The following is a 21199-nucleotide window of genomic DNA, read 5'->3' as shown; positions in this document are numbered from 1 at the left end:
TACCTTATGAGGGCGTTCACAGACTTTTTGGACCATACCCGACTTACTGTGTCAAGAGTTTACCATAATGTCGCAATATTACGCTGTTAGCTTAAAATACGGTGAGCCGGTGTGTGTCATAATATTTACGTACCGATGACTGACTGTTAGGAAAGATATTGTAACAGCTGAGTTTCAATAATATTGGTTAACGTGGTGAAAACAAATTAAGAAGACATTGTATCAAACCTACATAACACAATATTAGAATGGATAATATATGTAGGTTAATAGTTGTCAACATTTTAAAACTGCATACCTATTACCTACTAATGCATCTAGTGATGCACACACACTAAGTATTATACAGCTAACAAATGGTACTTATTGAAATGGTATCAATCAAAATTGTGAAAATCCAACAACAAAGTTTTCTGCGAAGGTTTAGGTAGGTACATTCGGGGTTTTTAAGTAAGTACCTAAATAGAAATATCGACCTAGGGGCTTTAAAAGTGATGACAATTGACAATCTATAAAAACTCAAACCCGAAAAAATAATCCCGGCAGGCTTTGCTAATTTTATAAAAACTACCAGTAGTGCTCTTACCCTGATCAGCAGGGAGCGTACTTTTCATGCCGATGACATTAATCTGACGTCACGCTCCGTATAGGGTGATCCCAAATAGTTTTATTGTAAATTATTAATCATTAGTCGTCAATCATTTTAATCGTGTACAAATTACTTCAAATACAGTAGTCCATTTACATGTGGCATAAATACCTACCTACTTGAAATGTGAAACGTGAATATATATTTTTTTATACATAAATTTAATTAAATAGTATTGTTAACAACACATTACAATAAATACGTAGAAAAGAGAATAAAATTCATCTCTAACGTAAAGCACACCATCCTTCTTGCATTCATTACCATGCAAAGAAATTCATAACTTAAAATGATTAATGACTAATGATTAACAATTTACAATAAAACAATTTGTGATCACCTATATGGAATTATGGAGCGTGACGTCAAATTGATGTCATCGGCACGAAAAGTACGCTCCCTGCTGATCAGTGATCACAGTAGATAGAGGTACAGTCAACAACACATCTGTGTATACAGACAAAGTGCCAAAAATATGTATACACACCTTTATGTACAGGTATGAACAGGTAATAAAGTTCTGTATACATATTTTTGTACTGGCATTCTTTGCCTGTGAATATCACAACGAGCTGTTTTGTTTTGGTTGACTTCAACTACAATACCTAACCTGTCAGTACCAATTGCTCTTGACCGCCGCTAACCATAGTTCAAAGGCTGCTCGAGTTGCAACACGAACTTAAACGGAATTCGTTGATCATTTGGCGGCCCATTGTATTAGCAGCTGAGTAAACTAGTAACATTGCGAAATTCATTCACGAACTGTAGCGAACCAAGTGTAGGCTTTACTCAAGGTCTTGTTTTGAGTAGACGCGAATAAGGAGGAAGCTTTTGTATGACAAATATTTGAATAACAATATAACTACCTAATTGTTGGGAACTTGAAGTTGAAATTAATGCAATCATATAGGTATGGTCTCACTGGTAAAGCTTCAGATTTATGAGTTAAGGTGAGAAACGCTCAGTTGGATTTGTAGTTATGTTATATTGTAAGTGATTCTATTTTCTATCGTGTATCGTGAACCAGTGTGTTAGATGGTAGAAATTTGAATGCACTTTTTCCCACGTCGGTACAGCAAGTCCGGTTAGTCCGCTCTTAAAATTATTAATTAAATTCGTGTTAAGTAGGTAAAAACAACATAATTAAATGATTTATGTTAGGTTTTTAAAGACTGACAAAGATAAATTAACTTAGACCTCAAACACATTTTGCTACTTAGGGTTACTATTCATGTTTTTTGCTGGATAACCCATATTTAATTGCCGTTTTTACAGGGCCGGCCGGTAGCTGCGAGAACACATGACAAATGACTCAAATCACGGTTCGTTGTTGTCGGACGATTGTGGAATGCTTTGTCCGACCTCATTATTTTGAAATTAACTCTAATCTTCCACTTAGTGCCGGAGCAACGAACTTCCTCAACTTAAAGATCCATACAATTGGTATACTTATCTTGATTAAAGTTTAATTTTGTCTTTAACGCCTGCGATAATTTTACAGGAAAAAACGTAAATTCCCACGATAAAAAACAAATAACCGTGTAAAATTAGTTTATTACGTCCATCGTCATACAAAATTTATTAGTACCTACCTACTGCTTATACATATTAATGGCTATTTATAATTATTTCACACACTCTGAACACAACAATAGAATTTGTATGTCAGTCAATGTTCACAATAATACTGAACGCTTGTCGCTCACCGGAGTTCCCGTCACATGATTTATTTTAGAAGGCTCTGCACAAAAGAGCACATTAAAATAAACACATTAAAAACGACTCGAGCAATACGGAAGCAGTACACCAATTTCTGCAACAAAATCTGGTCTATAACTTGGTAACTTCTCATCTTAGGCCTAGGAGAGCATTATGTTAGACTTTGGCGGTTACTTGGGGCTGTGTCGGGGCGTGCGGATCTCGCGCTTGTCCGGCCACTTGCCGGCCGTGTACTGCACGTAGCCCGGGTCTGTGGGCGTCCCGGACGCGCGGTCCGTCAGATCTACGCCCTCGCGGTCTCTCTCTTCTATGGGCTCCATGGGAAACAAGGCGGGAGTCTCCGACCTTCTGGATGACTTGTTGGACCCTTTCAAGTAGTCTTCCAACTGCTGCATGGTGGGGCTCGGTACGGTCTTCGCTCTGGTCGGGGACTTCTGCCGAGCCTTCTCGTAATTCGGCGACAGTTCATCGTACAAGCTCCTCAACCGCCCAGATTGCACTTTAGCGAATTTAGGCGACTGCAATTCTGGAAGATAGCCCTCTTTACATTGTAACGTCCCAGCGAAATTGTCGAGGTACTCTTTGAAGTATCTCTCGTTGAATTTGGCGAGTTCCCGCTCGTAGTGGATCTTGTCATGCTCGGACATAGGGTCGGACAGGCGGACGTAGTTGCCGGCCTCGAGCCCGCTGCGAAGCGATCCGAATTTGGACTTTTCTAAATGCGGCTCTATGTTATCGTCGAACTTAGTATAGCCGGGACTCGGGGAGTCGAATAAGCTAGGACTGTCGGGTTTATCTATTTTTGTTTGGGTTAGATCTAGGTCTTTGGGTCTGTTCTTGTCCTTGGGTATCTCTGTAGTGATGTGGCCATTCTGTTTGCCGTTGCCTATGAGTCCGTTACCGTTGGGCTGTGAGAGTGCATTCTTCTGCGAGAGTATGGAGACCTTCTTGTCGGTGCTGGGCGAGGAGACGGGGTCGGTCTGCGAGTGGTGGGTGGCGGTGTAGACGCGCGGCGCGAGCAGGTCGAGCAGGAAGAGCGCGGCCACGACGAGCGACAGGCTGCCCAGCACGGCGCCGTTCACGTACAGCTTGTGGGGGACCTCGTCGAGGGATGCCAGCTCGAGACCACCTGCAAAACAAATGTGCTTTATTTTTTGGCACGCGGCTAGTTTTAACAATTATGTAGAAATTTTGGAATAGATTCTAACTATACTTAATACAATAGGTAGGCAGGTAGGTAGTTTTGGTTTTCTATTGTTTCAGCTGTGCATAATAGGCATTAACAAATGCAACGAACTGTGACGTTATTTATATGTACGTACATTTCAATTGCGATTGTCAATTTCTATAATCAATGATTGACGAATCGGTTAGGTAGTTTTCATAATACGTACGAAAGTCATAATACAAGTAATATGATGTGTATAACTACATAAATTCTTACCTAAAATGAGGAAGAACAGCATTCCAAAGCCAAGGAAGAAGCCCTCCAAGATCCGCCGTCCTCTCGGGATCTCTTGAAAGATTCTCGCGATCAGCAACCCGAAGGTGATAATCACGTAACCTAAAAACAAAACCATATATTTAGAACAAAATTTCTGAAACTATGGGTCAAGAATATTAATTGAATCTTGAAACATAAGACGACATACAGACCAATCGGGCTATTTGATATTACGCGAACGGGCTATTAAGACGTTATTAAAATACCAATAATATGAGTTTAAGAGGAGGAATTCGGCAGTTTTCGTTAGAGGGCGTTTATAAAGGGTGGACCCCCCCCTACCCATGAAACCCTATGTGACTCTGGCAGAAAACTGTCCCATCACTTCTCTTAATCGGTTGATTGAACCCTCAGAATCCATCAAGACAACCTTATGAACCACAACTTGAAGAGTTTAAATTTGGGTTTGTACAGCTAAGCAATTAATAGAGTAAATACAACCATTTGATGATATCACGAACGTAGTTATCAAGAACGCTAGGTCATCTTTAATGACTGGATAAGTCACAGTCGGATATGTTTAAGAAGCTTCGAGACAAATGACTAATATTATGTTGGAAGGAATATTCCGAACAATCTAACCTCGTACATAAGCGATTTACCTACGAAAGTATATTATATAATTTATATATAGACAAATACATAGAAAATAGCCACCCCACAGTTTGAAAAACGCTGCGCTAGTGTACCTACACAATTCGCTCGAAGGCATAGATATACAAACTTTGATCCCCATTTTAACCCCCTTAAAGTATAAAAATCCAAAAACGCTGAAATCACTTTTCTTCCATTTTAATTTATTATCTTTATACGAAGTTTCAAGATCATATCTCAGAATAAAGGTAGATCCCCATACAAAATTTGAACACCCATTTCACCCCCTTAGGGAATGAATTTTGAAAAATCCTTTATTATTAAGAGTATTCTATGCTCTGAGCCTGAAGGTATACTGGCATAGTTACTTATTAGTGAGAGTCAGATTTACCTACTTAGTTTCAAACTCGTGGTAGTCGTTCCAGTGCCTCTAAGCACGTATTTAGCAAAGGTCGAGATCTGCTTTCTTTATGTAACATCCGTAACTGACCATTGCGCTCTAGGCTGAACAAGTTATTGCAATTAATAATGATTAACGACGTTACCGAAGCCTCACAAAAGAACCATTATGGTATTTTATGTAATTTCCTCCGTCATATTGTACCTATCCTAATGTTTATCCAACATCAACAAAGTCGAACATAATTTATGATGATCTTTATGATAACTTAGAAGTCAAAAACAGACAAATCGTTAATTGTAAGCGTTTAAAACCTCCGTACCTACATATGTCGATAAAAAATGTCAGTATTTTCATCGTCGAGTAAAAAATCTTTTGGTTCAAATATGAAGTTATAACCTGTTACGATGATGTTGAGTAGGTAAAGTTGAATTATTCATTGTATCATTGACTGGCCCTAATTAAGTAACTACCTCTAATATCTACTAACGATTACAACTGTTCATTAGAGGATATGCGGAACAGAATTTCGTTTACCAATTCTATGAATAATTCAATTTATCGAATCGTTATTTCTGACCCTGTTGGAATTGAACTCGTTCGAGACGATAATGATATCGTCAAGGCACACGAAAACCTCCCACCCATTTGCCAGCCTAGCCGAATGGAATGACAATCGTCCTCCAGGACCACCAAGTTGAATTCCTAAAATGTTGAAATCCCGAAATGTTGACTTTCCCAGAATGTTGATTTTTTTCAGTTTCGCAAAATGTTGAATTCTTATAACGTTGAAATATTAAAAAGTTGAATTCTCAAAATGTATACTTTCAACATTTCGGGATTTCAACATTTTAGGAAGTCAAGTTTATATTCCTGGAATCTTTTTTTAACATGGGTACTTTTTTTTGGTCCTAATAGGAGAAAAAAATTGTCCCAAGATTTCCAGACATTATTGGAATTGTCCATCCCATTACCGATATAGCTATGAAAAAATGGTAAACGGAATGGAAAACAAATCTTGGGACAGTTCCTTTCTCCTATTAGGACCAAAAAAAAGTACCCATGTTAAAAAAAGATTCCAGGAATATAAACTTGACTTCCTAAAATGTTGAAATCCCGAAATGTTGAAAGTATACATTTTGAGAATTCAACTTTTTAATATTTCAACGTTATAAGAATTCAACATTTTGCGAAACTGAAAAAAATCAACATTCTGGGAAAGTCAGCATTTCGGGATTTCAACATTTTAGGAATTCAACTTGGTGGTCCTGGAGGTTTTTCCCTCCAGGAGGGAAAAAGATATTATAGTACCTAAGCATTTGTGTATTTGACTACGTACCCTATACAGACCTGCTTCACAGGTGCATTAATGAAGCCAAAAACGTTGAGCTTCCGCTCAATTCCACGATTTGTCAACGAAGTTTATCAGCCTTCTTCATCTTGGACCGCGGCGCGCTGGTGGGAGCTACCATTCCTGGTAGTGAGTACTTCTGCAGTAGGGAGGAAACTAATAGCTGTCTCATTCTAACTACATCCATCTCTGTTTAGCTATAGTTACCTCCATAGATGGCGTCGGCGAATGCCCCGCCCACCGAGTCCCAGGTGACGGAGGTAAGGAGCGACCATTCCCGGGAGTACTTCTGGAGAAGCAGGGACAGCCGCACCTCGTCGTCTTGTGATACTCGCTTGTACACCAGGCACGCCACGCAAAATATCTGTGGAGTTTATAATTTGTTTTATTCTTCCATAATTCATTTAAATAAGTATTTAAATGAATTATGGAAGAACTTATTTATTGGGTTGGTAAGAAAGTAATGAGCGATCGATTGAATTCCACATAAAATTTTTGAGATAGTTCTAGAATCTTCTATGGTCGAAAGTATATAAAGGGCGAGTCGCACAGTTTCTCGTCAGTCATTCACTAGCTGTCGCCGAGCTAATATAAGGAAGAAAATGGACGATTTAAAAGTGCATGTAAGGCATTGCTTACTATATGAATTTCTGTCTGGCCTTTCAGCCGCCGAAGCAGTGCGTAATATATGTCAGCGTGTTGCTCCTGAAGTTGTGTCTGAGGCCACGGCGAAACGATGGTTCCAGCGGTTTCGTAGTGGCGACTTTTCATTATCAGATCAACCTAAGTCTGGTCGACCGGTGAAGATTGATGTAGCCAAATTAAAAACCTTAATTGAAGGAGATCCGAGGCTAACGAGTCGTACTCTTGCTACCGAGTTAAGCTGCTCTCATGTCACCATAGAAACACATTTACACGAGTTGGGAAAAAACTACAAATACAGTGTTTGGATACCGCACGAACTTGATAGAGATCAACTAAACCGCCGTGCCGATATCTGCATAAAACTTCTGTCTTTTCGCCGCACATTCAACTGGTTGGACCATCTTATCACTGGAGATGGAAAATGGGTCTTATATATAAATCACACACGCAAACGTCTGTGGCTAGCTCCAAACGAAAAAGGAATAGAGGCACCAAAAACAGAGCCTCACCCGAAAAAAGTTATGCTGTCCGTTTGGTGGGATATTCATGGTATTATTCACTGGGAACTTCTACCAAGTGGAATGACTGTTACCGCATCAGTATACTGTAATCAGCTTGAAAATTTAAACCAAAAAATCTGTCAGAATCGTCCACAGCATGCTAAAGTTTTTTTCTTACACGACAATGCTCGCCCACACATTGCAAAAGTGACTCGGCTAAAGCTATTGGAGCTAGGTTGGAAAGTGATACCTCATCCACCGTACTCTCCAGACTTGGCACCTACGGATTACGCATTGTTCAGATCGCTAAGCAATGCCTTGAATGAAAAAAAATTCGATGATCAAGCCCATCTACGACAGTACATAGCTGAGTTTTTTGAATCGAAACCTAAGAACTTCTTCGCCGATGCTATTCATTCTTTACCAGAACGATGGAGACAAGTAGTAGATAACGAAGGCCGTTATATTTTTGATAAATGATTAAAATAATAAATTAAATAAAAATTACAATATTGGTTATGATTCGCTCATTACTTTCTTACCAACCCAATACTTAACTTTTATGTAAATAATACCTTCATATTCAAGTCTCGATAAGAACTTGGGCGTATCCCTTACTTAGTAGTTTTTTCCACAATGTGAAAGTTACATTTCGTAACTGTTATATGTAAGTAGAAACACGTAGGAAGCAAAAGCTAAAGTTTAAAAACATTCAAGTAGTTTTGATAATTAGAATAATCTACGTAACAAACTAGTGAGTTCTATTCCCGGTTTCCCGTTATTGTTTTAAGGTGTCTGTCTATCGATCAACTTCTTATCGCGTGGTATATTATCCCCCGTCTATTTTATGTGAACCTAGACTACGAGTATCTTAGGTAACTACATAGCACAACATGTGCCCTAGCTTACGCACATAGAAGGGACCTACATATTTTAACAGATGTTAAGACGTCCTTGCTCCTAAAGCAGCGAGTACTCGTAGGAGCGCAAGTAGGCGTTGCTTTTGCTCAAGTGCAGAGGTACAGGCCTACTTTAAATGCTTACTTTATCAGAGACTATTTAATAATACAGACTCCGCATGCACTTCGTTTATTCGTTTACATGTCATCATAACTATCATATCATAAATAGTTATGTTTCAATACTGAATGATGGTACCATCATCATCACAGCCTTTGCATCTATTGCAGAATTTGCAGACGATTTAGGTACACACACATTGCTGTTTAGACAACGGGTTTGATGACTGTGGAGGCCGATTCGCAAGGTTCACGACCTGCCACATTTTTGGCATTCAGTACCATATATGTGCTGTATTTAAGCTGTAATTTGGACTCCCGCTCATCTATTATCAATGTGCTCACTAGTTGGCCTTAGGTATACTCTTCAACTTCACTTAATTATCTAAGAAAAAATATTCCTTAAGATTATAAGCTAAGAGTAAAAGACGCTTTGACAAGAATTGTGTCTTTATATGAAGACAGATTCTGTATTATTTACCGGTCTCTATTAGTATTTGTTTAAACCACAGAGAACCTCCTATAGAGTAGCCAACTAGCCACAGAGAACCTCCTATAGAGTAGCATTCTTGTATATTTTGTTCGCGATACGAGTCACCAGTGCCAGGGGTGCGAGGAGCGGGCGGGGAATGTGTTAAGCGCGCTGTGATTGGCCGTTTCAAGGACGGCGGGCAGTCGCGCCAGATGAAAGGGACTGCCCCTCTACTGACGCGTAATTGGCCAATGTAAGTTGACCTATGCCGGCTCTGAATAAATTATAAATATGACTTTTATGTGGAATGTAATGACGTCTGTTTTTAAATTTGAGCTTCTTGTTACCTTTCCACACCATTTCACACTACAGGTGGACATCTTTAAGACATCAAAATACCCTTTTTCAATTTTTTACTGCGAAAAACACGCGCTGCTTTCGGGTCTGTTACTTGGTCGCTACTGATCGGGCACGGCGAGGGCCCGCGCTTATATCAGTGCAAATACTAGGAAGGCTGGCGACCGCGAGTCGTCTTGTAATGGATGTCTATAGGGGTTGGTCTGTGGTTTAAATTAAACGCATGTAGGTAATAGATCGTTTAACGCTGTTTCACGCTACACTGCATCGTTTCCAAAAGAAAATTAACTGATATGCTAAACACGGTGTCAACTCGGAATCCACATGCTGTGTCGAAACATATGACGCAACGATACGACTTGCCGTACGCATACCATCAAAAGCACAAAGACTTCAAAAATACGAATAGGACAAGTACTTAATATAATTTCGACTTCACTTCGCCTTGGTGAAACGATACAATGCTCAACTCAACTTTCGCAGCATGCTCGCGATTGGGCGCATCTTGGCTCGCAAGCCGCATTAGTGCACAATTGTTACTACTGTCACCATTTACTGTGGACATTAGGTATGCTCTGTCCTTACGACGTAATATATAAGTCAATGCACCGATAACGTCAAACAAGTTTAGAAACTGAACCCACACCCATGTTAGACGGATAAAAAGAAGTCGGTACTTACCTTATGTTACATAAGAAAAACTTACCTTTAAGTTCGAATGGAATGTTGCGTTTTTATTGAACTCTTATCTTCCATTGGTTAATTCCGTTAATTAATAAGGCAATGGTATTCTAAGGTGAGGTGTACTGTACGAGTACGTCAGGTGTAGGTACGCAAGGCAAGGTTTATGTAAGTACAAGGTTTCTGTGCGCCGCAAATAATTATAGATTCAGTATTTCCTTATGAGAGGTGCACTATAGCCACTATAGGTAACCTATTTCCAAAATCTAACAAGCCCAACAATCAACTGTACTTACTATGTATTATATATTCTGTGCAATCGCTCAGTTTCAGGTTTATTTACCAATTGCTTCTGTGGCAATCATAATGCATTTATCAAAATTGGTTCTAAAGCTAAACCGCCGCTCTGTTTTTATTTTATTTGATTAAAATACATAGTTCTAACTTCTAATATATACTTATTGTACAAACTACAAATTATACCAATAATATCCTCCTGGGTCCTGGTGCCCTCATACGAGTACTAAGGTTTGAACTTTTACAGGAATAAAAGAAAGTTCTAATTACGATATGTTTCGAACAATGTTCAAACCCTTATTCAGCAAACAGCTGATGCGACGTCATCACGCATAATCGTATGGATACTTGAGCGTCATGAATGCGTTGACCTAAAACCCTACATAATAGCTCAGTCCTTCGTAGACTGTTTATGTAGAGTTGTGAACTGTCCACCGTGGGAATAGCATTGAAGACTTGCATCTTGTTGATACACTTCCTTATTTTCCTGGCCATAAAGACTTTTAAAATTGCTTCCGTTAACTCGAAGTCCGCAACTGGAATCCAAATTAATTTAATAAATAGTGTATTCGGCTAATTTCGTATGTCAGATAATTCAACATTAAATCCTCATACCTTTAAGGATCCTTATGGCTTATCGCTTGCTTGTAAAATAATGTACCTACTAAACTTTCGTTTGAATTAAACAAAAAACATTGAAAAACCTAAATGAGGTTGGAAGTACTAAGACACAACCATAAGCAAAGTTTCTACATCAGGAAACTAGGAAAGTATAGTCGTTAGTTTCAACCTAAAACCCTGTGACGATGGTCCATCCATCCATCACAAACCTAACGAGGGTTCTTCGTCCATCGTGGGAGCTTAGCGGCATTGAAGACGCACTTATGAGTGCATGTTGTCGCATATGCGTATTGTGCGTGGTACTTACGTACGTGTGCAGAATATTCTAATGGGGTTCATAAAATAGGTACAACGAAATCATGAAGCCACAGATGGCATTGTTATTGTATGGCTACTTCTACATCTGGTTTAGCGCTAGTTTTGTCATAAATCCCCTGACAATGGTCCATCCATCATCATTCACCGAACTAAAAGAAATTCCTTCGTCAACCGTGAGCGGCATTGAAGACGCACTTACTCAAGTACAGACGGTTACAGTAACTTCGGTTACTTCTCGCATGTGGTATGTCTGCGAAATAACATACAACGAAATGATGAAGCTATGCAAAGCTACTTCTACGTCAGCGATTTAGACAGCGTTTGACGCAAAAACCACGGGGTAAGTTTGACGTGTCTGTCTATGTGAGTGTTTGTGTGACTGTCTGTGGCATCGTAGCTCCCAAACGGTTGAACCGATTTAGATTTTGTTTTTCTTTTGTTTGAAAGCAGAATTAGTCGGGAGTGGTCTTAGCCATGTTTGATGGAAATCGGGGTTTTTTTTAATTTACATTTTATGGTTATTTTGCATTAAAATCCTATGACTATGGAATGGTCCATCAGTCACAGACCAAGTTAACCTAGAAACTACTAACCGCGAGTCCTTGGTCCACCGTGGGAGCGGCCTTGGAGACGCACTTAGATAAGCACCTACCAACATTACAGCTCCGCCACGACATTGGTCTAACGGCCCAGCCACGACATTGGTCTAAGCGCGGCAGCGGTGAGCGGCAGCCATACGTGCGAATGAAAAGTCCCATCGCTGTGTCTCGCTTCAATATATGGCCGCCGCTCACCGCTGTCGCGCTTAGACCATTGTCGTGGCTAGGCCGTAAGCGCGACAGCGGCGCGCGGCGACCATACATTGAAGCGAGACACAGCGATGGGACTTTTCATTCGCACGTATGGCTGCCGCTCGCCGCTGCCGCGCTTAGACCAATGTCGTGGCTGGGCCGTTACAGATATTTACGCCATCTTTCCGCATGTGCGGTACGTGTGCGGAATAGGTACCTATTCTAATGGACTCAAAATAGGCACTACTGTAAGACTAATTCCTAAAGGATTTCTACAATGAAGATACACTCTCAAAGCTTTACGAAATCAGCATCGAGTTCGAGGTCCAGCCAGACTAGCCAGAGCGACTACCGCGACCTAATAATAAACTATCCAATACCTGTTTCTAATTTGCATATAAGTACTCGTACTTATAGTCAATAACAAATAGTGACGGAATTTTGATATACTGCTGTTTGGACATACATATGTACACTGCACAATATAAAGTTATTATACCAAAGATTATTAAATGTGAGTGATTTATCGGTTCTAGTTACGGAGCTAAGGGCAGTTTAGTGAAATATGACAAAACCTACCGAAAATCGGTTTTCAATAAAAACTGATTAATAAGACTCTAATAAAGTTATTATTTTGATGCCGGTGCATAAATGTCAAATTTAATCACCTTTTCAGGGCCTCAAAGTTTAGTGCCGACCGTCTCACTTTGTCGGTTACATAAAATAAAAACCGGCCAAGAGCGTGTCGGGTTCCGCAGTGTAGGGTTCCGTAGTTTTCCGTATTTTTCTCAAAAACTACTGAACCTATCAAATTCAAAACAATTTTCCTAGAAAGTCTTTATAAAGTTCTACTTTAGTGATTTTTTTCATATTTTTTAAACATATGGTTCAAAAGTTAGAGGGGGGGGGACGCACTTTTTTTTCCTTTAGGAGCGATTATTTCCGAAAATATAAATATTATCAAAAATCGATCTTAGCAAACCCTTATTCATTTTTAAATACCTATCCAACAATATATCACACGTTAGGGTTGGAATGAAAAAAAAATTCAGCTCCCACTTTACATGTAGGGGGGGTACCCTAATAAAACATTTTTTCCATTTTTTTTTTGCACTTTGTCGGCGTGATTTATATACATATTGGTACCAAATTTCAGCTTTCTAGTGCTAACGGTTACTGAGATTATCCGCGGACGGACGGACGGACGGACGGACGGACGGACGGACGGACGGACGGACAGACAGACATGGCGAAACTATAAGGGTTCCTAGTTGACTACGGAACCCTAAAAACCGTGGATATCATACTTGTGACTGTTTTAGGGAAAACTTACTTTTTCAATGAGTAGTTGTAATATAACAAAACTTAAGCTATCTATATTACGAGTACCTTAACCTTTTAGTACCTACACTTCAAATTGCAAATCATGCAATTCTCACATACGCGTGCCGCGTGCCGACCTACCAGAGAATATGCGGACCGAGGAGATGCGAAATTCCTGCCTGCACCTACCTACTCCGGTTGACATCTCTAGCATTGATTAGATCCCATATCTTGAGATAGCGAATAAACGTACCCATAGTTTTCGACTTTTTATTGAATTGATAACGCATTTTATTGCCTTTCTTCTTCGCTTGCTTTAAAAGATAAAAGTACTCAAGACACCTAAACATATTATCAGTCAGCATCAGTATGTTCGACTGTTCGTAGATAAGTACTCTGGGTAATAAGGACTGTATCGTTAAGTATAAGGACAAAACAAACCTCGTCTAAATGTTGACATGTGCATAATTTTGTATTATTATGTTCCGAGAGTATGATCTTAAGGTATTGGTAAGTACTATTTGATATAAGAAGGTCTGATATTTTTTTTATTTTAGGGACTTTATGGTACTTTCATTAAGGTCTAGCAAATAAATTTCGGACAACCCCTATCTGGCTTAATTTGAGAATATTTCAATGACTCTTTGTACGATTTCAACAAACAAAGGTTAATATGCTGCCAAAATATATTCTATAAGAGTCCTCTTCATGGTTTTTCCAATTGGGTACTTGTAGAATAAATGCGGCGAATTTATATAATTTAAAAAAACGCAATTTTGAGCAACGTTCCGGATTGCCGTAAATTTTTGATGCTAGCAGGATGAGAGAAACAGATAAAAAAATTAACCATAGGCCAAAGTCTAATTGACATTCATGGTGTTTGAACAGTGCTTAAACCAGATCGATATAAACAATGTATGATAGTCAAATTCGACATCAAAGTCGGAGTTAGAGTAAGCACCATGCCACATTCTCTAAATGGCCGCCATACACAGATCCTGAACTATATTTTTTTTAAATAACAGGGGCTAGACTATGTCCAGATATTCTGCTTTGTGGATCATGTGTCGTTGAGGTTCGCACCATACAATTTTTTTTCGCAATCGTATCGTCTTTTACGCACTTTGTGAATTTTCTAGTAGCATTTGTCCGGAATCGTAATTGGTACTCGGGAGGATTAAGTCAATACTGTCTAAACCATATGCTTTACGTCGAGTTTCTAGGACAAAATGTGTACCTTATGATGTGCCTTATTAAGCCCATGGCTTGTTATAAGAAGAAAATATAATAGCAAATAAATACGGCTACTCAAAGTTGTCTTCATACTTAACGATACAGTCTTTAATGTTTTTTCTTTGACAAATTGTGCGCACGCAATTGACTGGCCCTTGAAAGTCGGTTCTAAAGGCCTTACCTACGTACGGCAAGTACCTACGCTAAATAAGACACTGCATTTAACTTTCCTAATGGTTTTATTGTAAGTACGGTCAGCCTCATTCGTTTTATACAGCAGAGAAGGACAAGTGCTCGTCTCAGTAAGCTTAACAACATCAAAAAAAAAAAAAACAACATCTATCCCAAGTACATAAAAACATAGCTTAACTTTACATTGGAAATCTCTGGATAAAATCATAAAAGACAATCTACGGATTTATAATTTACCTACTCTTAGACATATTGCTTCTCAAAACAAAGCGGACCCCAGGCTCAGGCTCCCATGAGCCGTGGCAGAATGTCGGGATAACGCAAGGAGGACGATGAGACATATTGCTTCCTTAATATACATGAAATCTATCATTTATCCTTCTCTCGTTCTCTTGGAAAAAGAAAGTACCTACCTGCTTAAAAGTCTGACATATTACATTGCATTGCATACCTATAAACCAAGGACGTATATAAGGGGGGGGTTCAGGGGGTTCAACCCCCCCCCCCCCTTTAGGCAGGGCCGGATTAAGGGTAGAGCGAGTGGAGCGGCCGCTCTAGGCGCCACATGGTAAGGGGGCGCCAAAATCGAGAATGTGGAAAAATCCATACAAAAAATTATACGTTGCGTGGGCGCGCACATATCACAAAATGGCGAGAGGATTCGGAAATTAATCCACCTATTGAAAATCTAGATTTGTAATTCAGATTAAGTGGAAAGTTGCACCATATTGCCATTCATAAGGGCGCTGTTGCTAGGGCGCCGTAAAAGGAGGATTCTAGCCCTTGACGAACCACATTGTGCGGCGAACGGCAAAGTTACGTCGCTATCCAAATGCAAAAATATAAGTCTACCCGATAGTCCAAAGCGGAGTTCCTCATAAAGCCAAAGACGCAAAACGTCTCAGGGAGGTGCAATTTTGTGAGTCGCAGCAGATGGTGAGCGAATTTCAAAGCACTCAGATCACTTAGTGGCAAAATACCGAAATGGGCGTCCCGACGGTGACGATCGAGTCCGCAGTTAATCTCTTAATTAACTCTTAAGCATTATTATAAAAATAATAGTGATGGCGAAATATAAGGCCTAAAAGTCGGGAACATAGGCGCCCTGTGAAGTCAAAATACCCCAAAATATGTCAAAGACCGCAGCTCTGCAGAGTGCAGATGATAAAAGCTTGAAAGTTCGCGGATTCGCCGCTGGCGGGTTGTCTTAATTAATCGAGTCAATAGGAAAAAAAATCGCGCTTACTATTTATAATTATCTGCTCTTTTAGTTAGGACAAATTCCGAATCTGCTTTCCTGACTTGGCCACTATAGTGCCCCATTTTGTTTGTTATTTTATGTACATGATATTCACGTTCAGCCACACGTAACTATACTAGGGTGCGACTACGAAAGTTGTCCCTTTCGCACTCTGTCTGATGAAATCTATAAATTTTGTATTGCGTTAATCTTCAAATTACGGCATTACTATGAAAAAAATTTCGCGCTCGCTACGCTCGCGATTTATTTTCCTACGTAGTGCATCTTCTTCCCAAGGGCGCCGAAATTTATGCCCTGGCGGTGAACTAGTGGCACCTCGTACAACTGGTCGCCAAACCCATCGCAATAATGTTCCAGGGGAAACTGCGGAGATATACTACCGGCGAAACGTATATTATCCTTTCTTGGAACATTTGATATCCGAGTTAGATCCGAGTCATTGGTCAACCCTGGAGCCTGAAAAAAAACCTAGACCTGCTATTGGGGCCATCGACCAGTGTGATCCAAATTTCTTTCCTTCGATCAGAAAGTTGCTATTGATACAGCCACTTTGCCAGTATCAACAGCAACTGCTGAAAGAAGTTTTTCAACCTTAAAAAGGTTAAAAACATTTTTGCGTAATAGGACGGGACAAGAGCGCCTCACGGGGCTAGCCCTTATGTCTAATATCCATAGGGAAATAGCTGCCGTAATAATAGACGCTAATGATATTGTCAATCAACTAATTTTAAGAAGAAAACGATTAAATATAGTTTTATAACGAAGTAGTGTCTTTTATTTTGCATCATTATTAATTAAATGTTCGAGACCTCTTTTTATCCGGTTGAGTTCATGACCCGGACCCCCCCCCCCTTAGACTTTCTATATATACGTGCTTGCTATAAACAAGTCATAAAAATTGTACCATATTGTCTTAAGTAGTATAACAATAGTGCTAAAAAAAAACCCATACTTAGATAAGTCATTGACAATAAAGGGCGCGTCTGTGGGAACTAAAACGCACTGATTCCTATAATCACGAGCGCACTTGCCGTACCGGTTTAGTTATTTATGTCAATCGGCAAGGACTGCGTCGAGTCATCCGTAATAAGATACATAATCAGTAATCACAGATCACACGTATACCTGTCTTTACAATGGCTTATGATTGCTGGTTAGTAGGAACACTTAGGACCATATAGCTTAGAGCCTAACAAGACAGCGCACGTGTATTAATGGTAAACAAAATACCTTAGCTGATACGGTCAGCAGATGGTGGCTACGCCAAGAGTTTATAACTGGACTAGCTTTTGCCCGCGTTAGAAAGAGACCAAAAGTAGCCTAATATGTCACTCTCCAACCCTTCAACTACCCCCACTAACATAGACGGACAAGTAAACAGACACACACTTTTCCATTTATAATATTAGTATGGATGTAATTTAAAGAAAAGGATGTAACCACCCAACTCTCAAAACTCTGCCAATCACATTTTAATTTAATGCCAAAATATAGGAAATATATTAAATAGCAAAATTTTTAGCATTGTGTTTCGCTACAATAACATTTTATTAAAATAAGTAATGACATTTTGTAAAATAAAGTTTGTTAAAAATATTGTAGCTTAATAAAATTTCTGCTGACTCTACGAGTCATCGGTAAGTCTACTTATACCTACAGGTAGAGTGGCTTGATCGGTGCAGTCTACCAAAATAATCTAACTGGTCACCCGAGATAACTCATTTTTGGAATACTTGCAAGAACACCGTTATTCTTACGCAAGTTTTGATTGCCTACTGCCTGATCTGCATCAGAAGCAATAGAAATTAGGAAAGTTAACCTAGTGATGCGATGCTCATGTCACATTCAGGATTAGTGCTATGAAATATCAAAGTGAATAGTTACCGTAACCTATGAACGAATTAAGAAACTTAAGTATCTCATGCGCATTGTCCATCCAGTCAAATTTCAGTACACTCTGAGAACCGACTTCTGTGGACTGTGTTAAGATGATATTGGTAAGTAATATTACGCATTATCTTTGATCAAGGGCCAGCCACGCCCATGGGCCATGACATTTATTTGAACACCTTATTATTGTAATCTTGATCGTAGGCCTGCACTTAAAACTAACAGAAGTAGCCAAATTCTAAGTCATAAAACGATATCAGAACCAAAACCAATTTAGCTATAATCTTCCCAAATATGCTGCTCAATTAAAATACTATTCCAATACGTGGAGATTAATTGCATTACAAATAGTTTCGAAACGCTGCTGTACCACCTTTTCGAACGTGATTGCCAAGAGTGTTGTAAGAAGGTCGACTAAGTTTAATATGTTTATCCTATGTGTTCGCTGACTGGGACATTATCTTAGTAAGAATGCGAGTACGTGCCTACGGATTGTTAAGCCTAGTATTGTAATATTTGTAATAAAACGAAGAGCCTATACAGGTGACGCGCAGGTAGATTTCACAATGAAGCTTTGGGTTAGTAATGTTAATGTTTTATGGCGCATTGTAAGTTAGTATTGTGCGGAATTGTTTTGAAAAGAAGTTGCCCGCCGAGTTTCTTGCCGGTCCCATAGTGGATACCCCCCTCCCAACTGAAAAATGAGGCTGAGGCGTGCTAGCTTTATTTGACGTTCATATGCGCATTAAAGCCTACTTGAAAAATAAATACCATTTTCACCAATTGTCTTTTGCTTATGGTTATGACATATATTTATATGTTAGTAGTAGTTGTCAAATAGGTACATCGTAAACCCAAGGTGCTCAAAAACATCGGAGCATGTTACTAATTCCAGAATTGAAGTCTTTAAGTTCAGAAATACCTATTTGCGCCCAATTACGTACATTTGTCCCCCTACACAAAAAAACAACATTTATATTAAGTAGGGTTAAATGAAACGCCCAAACATAATAAATAAAAGCTGAGAAAGTTAGATATGAATATTATACAAACTTTTAAACAGCCAAGGGCAAAGTTAGTAAACAACACGAAATATAACAAAGTATACCTTATTCCCATATAAATAGAGTTTATACAAACTGTCCACATCAGCAAATACTATGGAATCTTCACACGCTTTTACTCTCATTCAATAGAACCGTATCGTATGCAGATGATCGCTTTAAGCACATAATAGTAGCTACTTCTGTTGCAGACTACTGTCTAGGTACACCAGAAGTAACTAAAGCAAGTATCCAAAACTACACTCGATTATTCTTGAGAAAAATCAGCTGTGAACCATACTTTTAGTAACTTTTTGTGGGGATATTAAACTTTAGCCTTGGCTGCACGGTCAACATGTCAGAAGACATAACAATGGTAATTTCACGCTTCATCGAACAACGCAGTCTTCAACTCGGTAGCTGCACTTATAGACATGGGAATACTCACAAACTCCACTATCTTGAGCGCGACCCACTTGTCACACACCGCCATAGCGATAAAGCACGATAACTATCCAAGTAGAGTAAGTTATGTCACGACATAGTCGGTCCACGGTGTTTGTAAACAAGGCCGGCACACTCGAGGCGGCCGCGCGGCGCGGGCGTAGGGTTTTGTTTGAGCATGTCCACGCTGCACCGCGCCGCGCCGCCGCCGCCGGCGCGCGGTGACATTGAAGGAAAACCTTCCTCCGCGGGATGTTCCGCGGCATTGCTTCGCGCGGGCTGTCGTCGGTCATCACTTACCACAACTAGTATCGAGCGAGCGACTCTGAACAACTAGCGTTGCTGTGACCTCAATATCCGTACCAACTATATGTAATTAGAGACCATTCTTGAGGCTACTACTCGTCAGTACTGAAGAGTAGCAGCCTCTACATCTAACATGCGTGCAAAAACGTCAAACCGACCAGTCAGCCGAAGAGAATGAAGGAGCGAGCTACAAATAAAACGCCGAAACATTAACCATTATACTTAAATTTATTAATCAATACTGGCATGCAATATTAGTTTAAAAATCTCATAAAAGTCTGAGAGATAAATTCATGTCTCGTTTATACTGTTCGTGTAGAATAAGATAGATAATTTCATAATGCTGTGTTTATCCATTGAAGAGAAAACAGATCCAAATTGATTTATTCAAAACCTGATTTTAAATAAGACTTGATCGTATGAAATAGTAAACTACAATAACATGAATATTTCGTTGAAAAAACATCAAAAAATTGAGATTGCCAGTAACGCAACTGTGGCCGGAGGAACCGGCGGTTGCACTTAATTCATAACATAAATCGATCTTGTAGATACTTACTTAAATATTGATGCTGCCTTACATTTTTTTTTAATTTTAATAAATTATAATCTATGCAGTTAAAATGGATTCTTAATTCAATACATTACGTTAAATTAAATAGTGTCTAAATGTAAAATTTACCTCTCTTAAGTATTAAAAGGAGTGCAAGAGAAGTTAAAGTGCAGCTCACCAGCACCGGGGATAACTTTAGGAAATCGAAAAATAATATTGGCGCCCTTAGCAACATTTAAACACCAAAACAGAAAGGAAACAGTAAGCAACTAAAACGACAACCAAATTCTTTTTCTTTTCCCCACATCGCCACACCAACACCAGACCAACAAGAGGGTTGACAAGCTGCTCCGCAGACAACCGACCCTTGTGAACACTCTTGACCAGCGTTAGTAGCAACAAAATAAAAACAAAGACAATCAGTTATGCACGGGGCTTCCTCTCACACTCCGACACTGCACATGACATGCAACAACACATAAAAACACATTTGCATACTTAAACAATACATGCAATAAATTAATCGTGGGTAAAAATTAAATTAATTGTAAAACATCAATAATGGGTTATCCCTGCCCCTACCCGCCCGGAACACAGTCAACGATTAGATAATCGTTATTTTGAAACACTTGTCTCAATATAATGCTTCAATTAGTCACAGTATATTACGTAAGTCGTCGTTGACAAGGCATAATCTGCAATTTTGCATTCATTGGACGCAGACCGGAAAAACATTGCATTTAAAATCTGCAGGCACTCGGTCACGGCCTTGGCAATTCTTTATTGCTTCGGCGGCATATTCTATTTCTTTTGTGAATCTGTAGTGGAGATTCATGCGACTTCTGCAAAAAAGGACGGGCCAATAAGACGCTAAAGTGCGCGAGGTGTAATAAATAGATGGCCACATTTAAGTGACCTCGATTAGCGTGATTCTTGGATGGCCCTAAATAGATGAAAGACAAAATCTTGTTAACAAGGTGCTCATTACACGGGGTCATAAGTCGCCGCCGGGCCGCCTATTTCGATCCCACTTTCG

At 39.4% G+C, this 21199-nt stretch overlaps 1 protein-coding gene across 1 annotated transcript; it reads right to left on the bottom strand.

The window, feature by feature from the left end:
- Positions 1-2183: 2183 nt before the first annotated feature.
- Positions 2184-19516, bottom strand: LOC125233648. Its single transcript, XM_048139715.1, has 4 exons — positions 19309-19516; positions 6425-6581; positions 3813-3932; positions 2184-3497 (listed from the first exon to the last, which is right to left on the bottom strand). The coding sequence occupies exons 1-4, from the start codon at positions 19351-19353 to the stop codon at positions 2539-2541; spliced, it is 1281 nt and encodes a 426-aa protein (XP_047995672.1). The 5' UTR covers positions 19354-19516; the 3' UTR covers positions 2184-2538.
- Between the last annotated feature and the right edge of the window lie 1683 nt (positions 19517-21199).

Source organism: Leguminivora glycinivorella, chromosome 14 (assembly GCF_023078275.1).
Source record: "Leguminivora glycinivorella isolate SPB_JAAS2020 chromosome 14, LegGlyc_1.1, whole genome shotgun sequence".
NCBI classification, from domain to species: Eukaryota; Metazoa; Arthropoda; class Insecta; order Lepidoptera; family Tortricidae; genus Leguminivora; species Leguminivora glycinivorella.
The sequence above is the reverse complement of the archived record's forward strand: the minus strand, read 5'-3'. Positions and strand labels throughout refer to the sequence as shown.

Excerpts from the sequence above, each read along its gene's own strand:
- LOC125233648 (XM_048139715.1), bottom strand. The coding sequence starts at position 19,353 with ATGGCGGTGTGTGACAAGTGGGTCGCGCTCAAGATAGTGGAGTTT. Across the intron at positions 6,582-19,308 it reads CGCTCAAGATAGTGGAGTTT|ATATTTTGCGTGGCGTGCCT; the intron begins GTGAGTATTCCC and ends TAAACTCCACAG. Across the intron at positions 3,933-6,424 it reads CGCCGACGCCATCTATGGAG|GTTACGTGATTATCACCTTC; the intron begins GTAACTATAGCT and ends TTTTGTTTTTAG.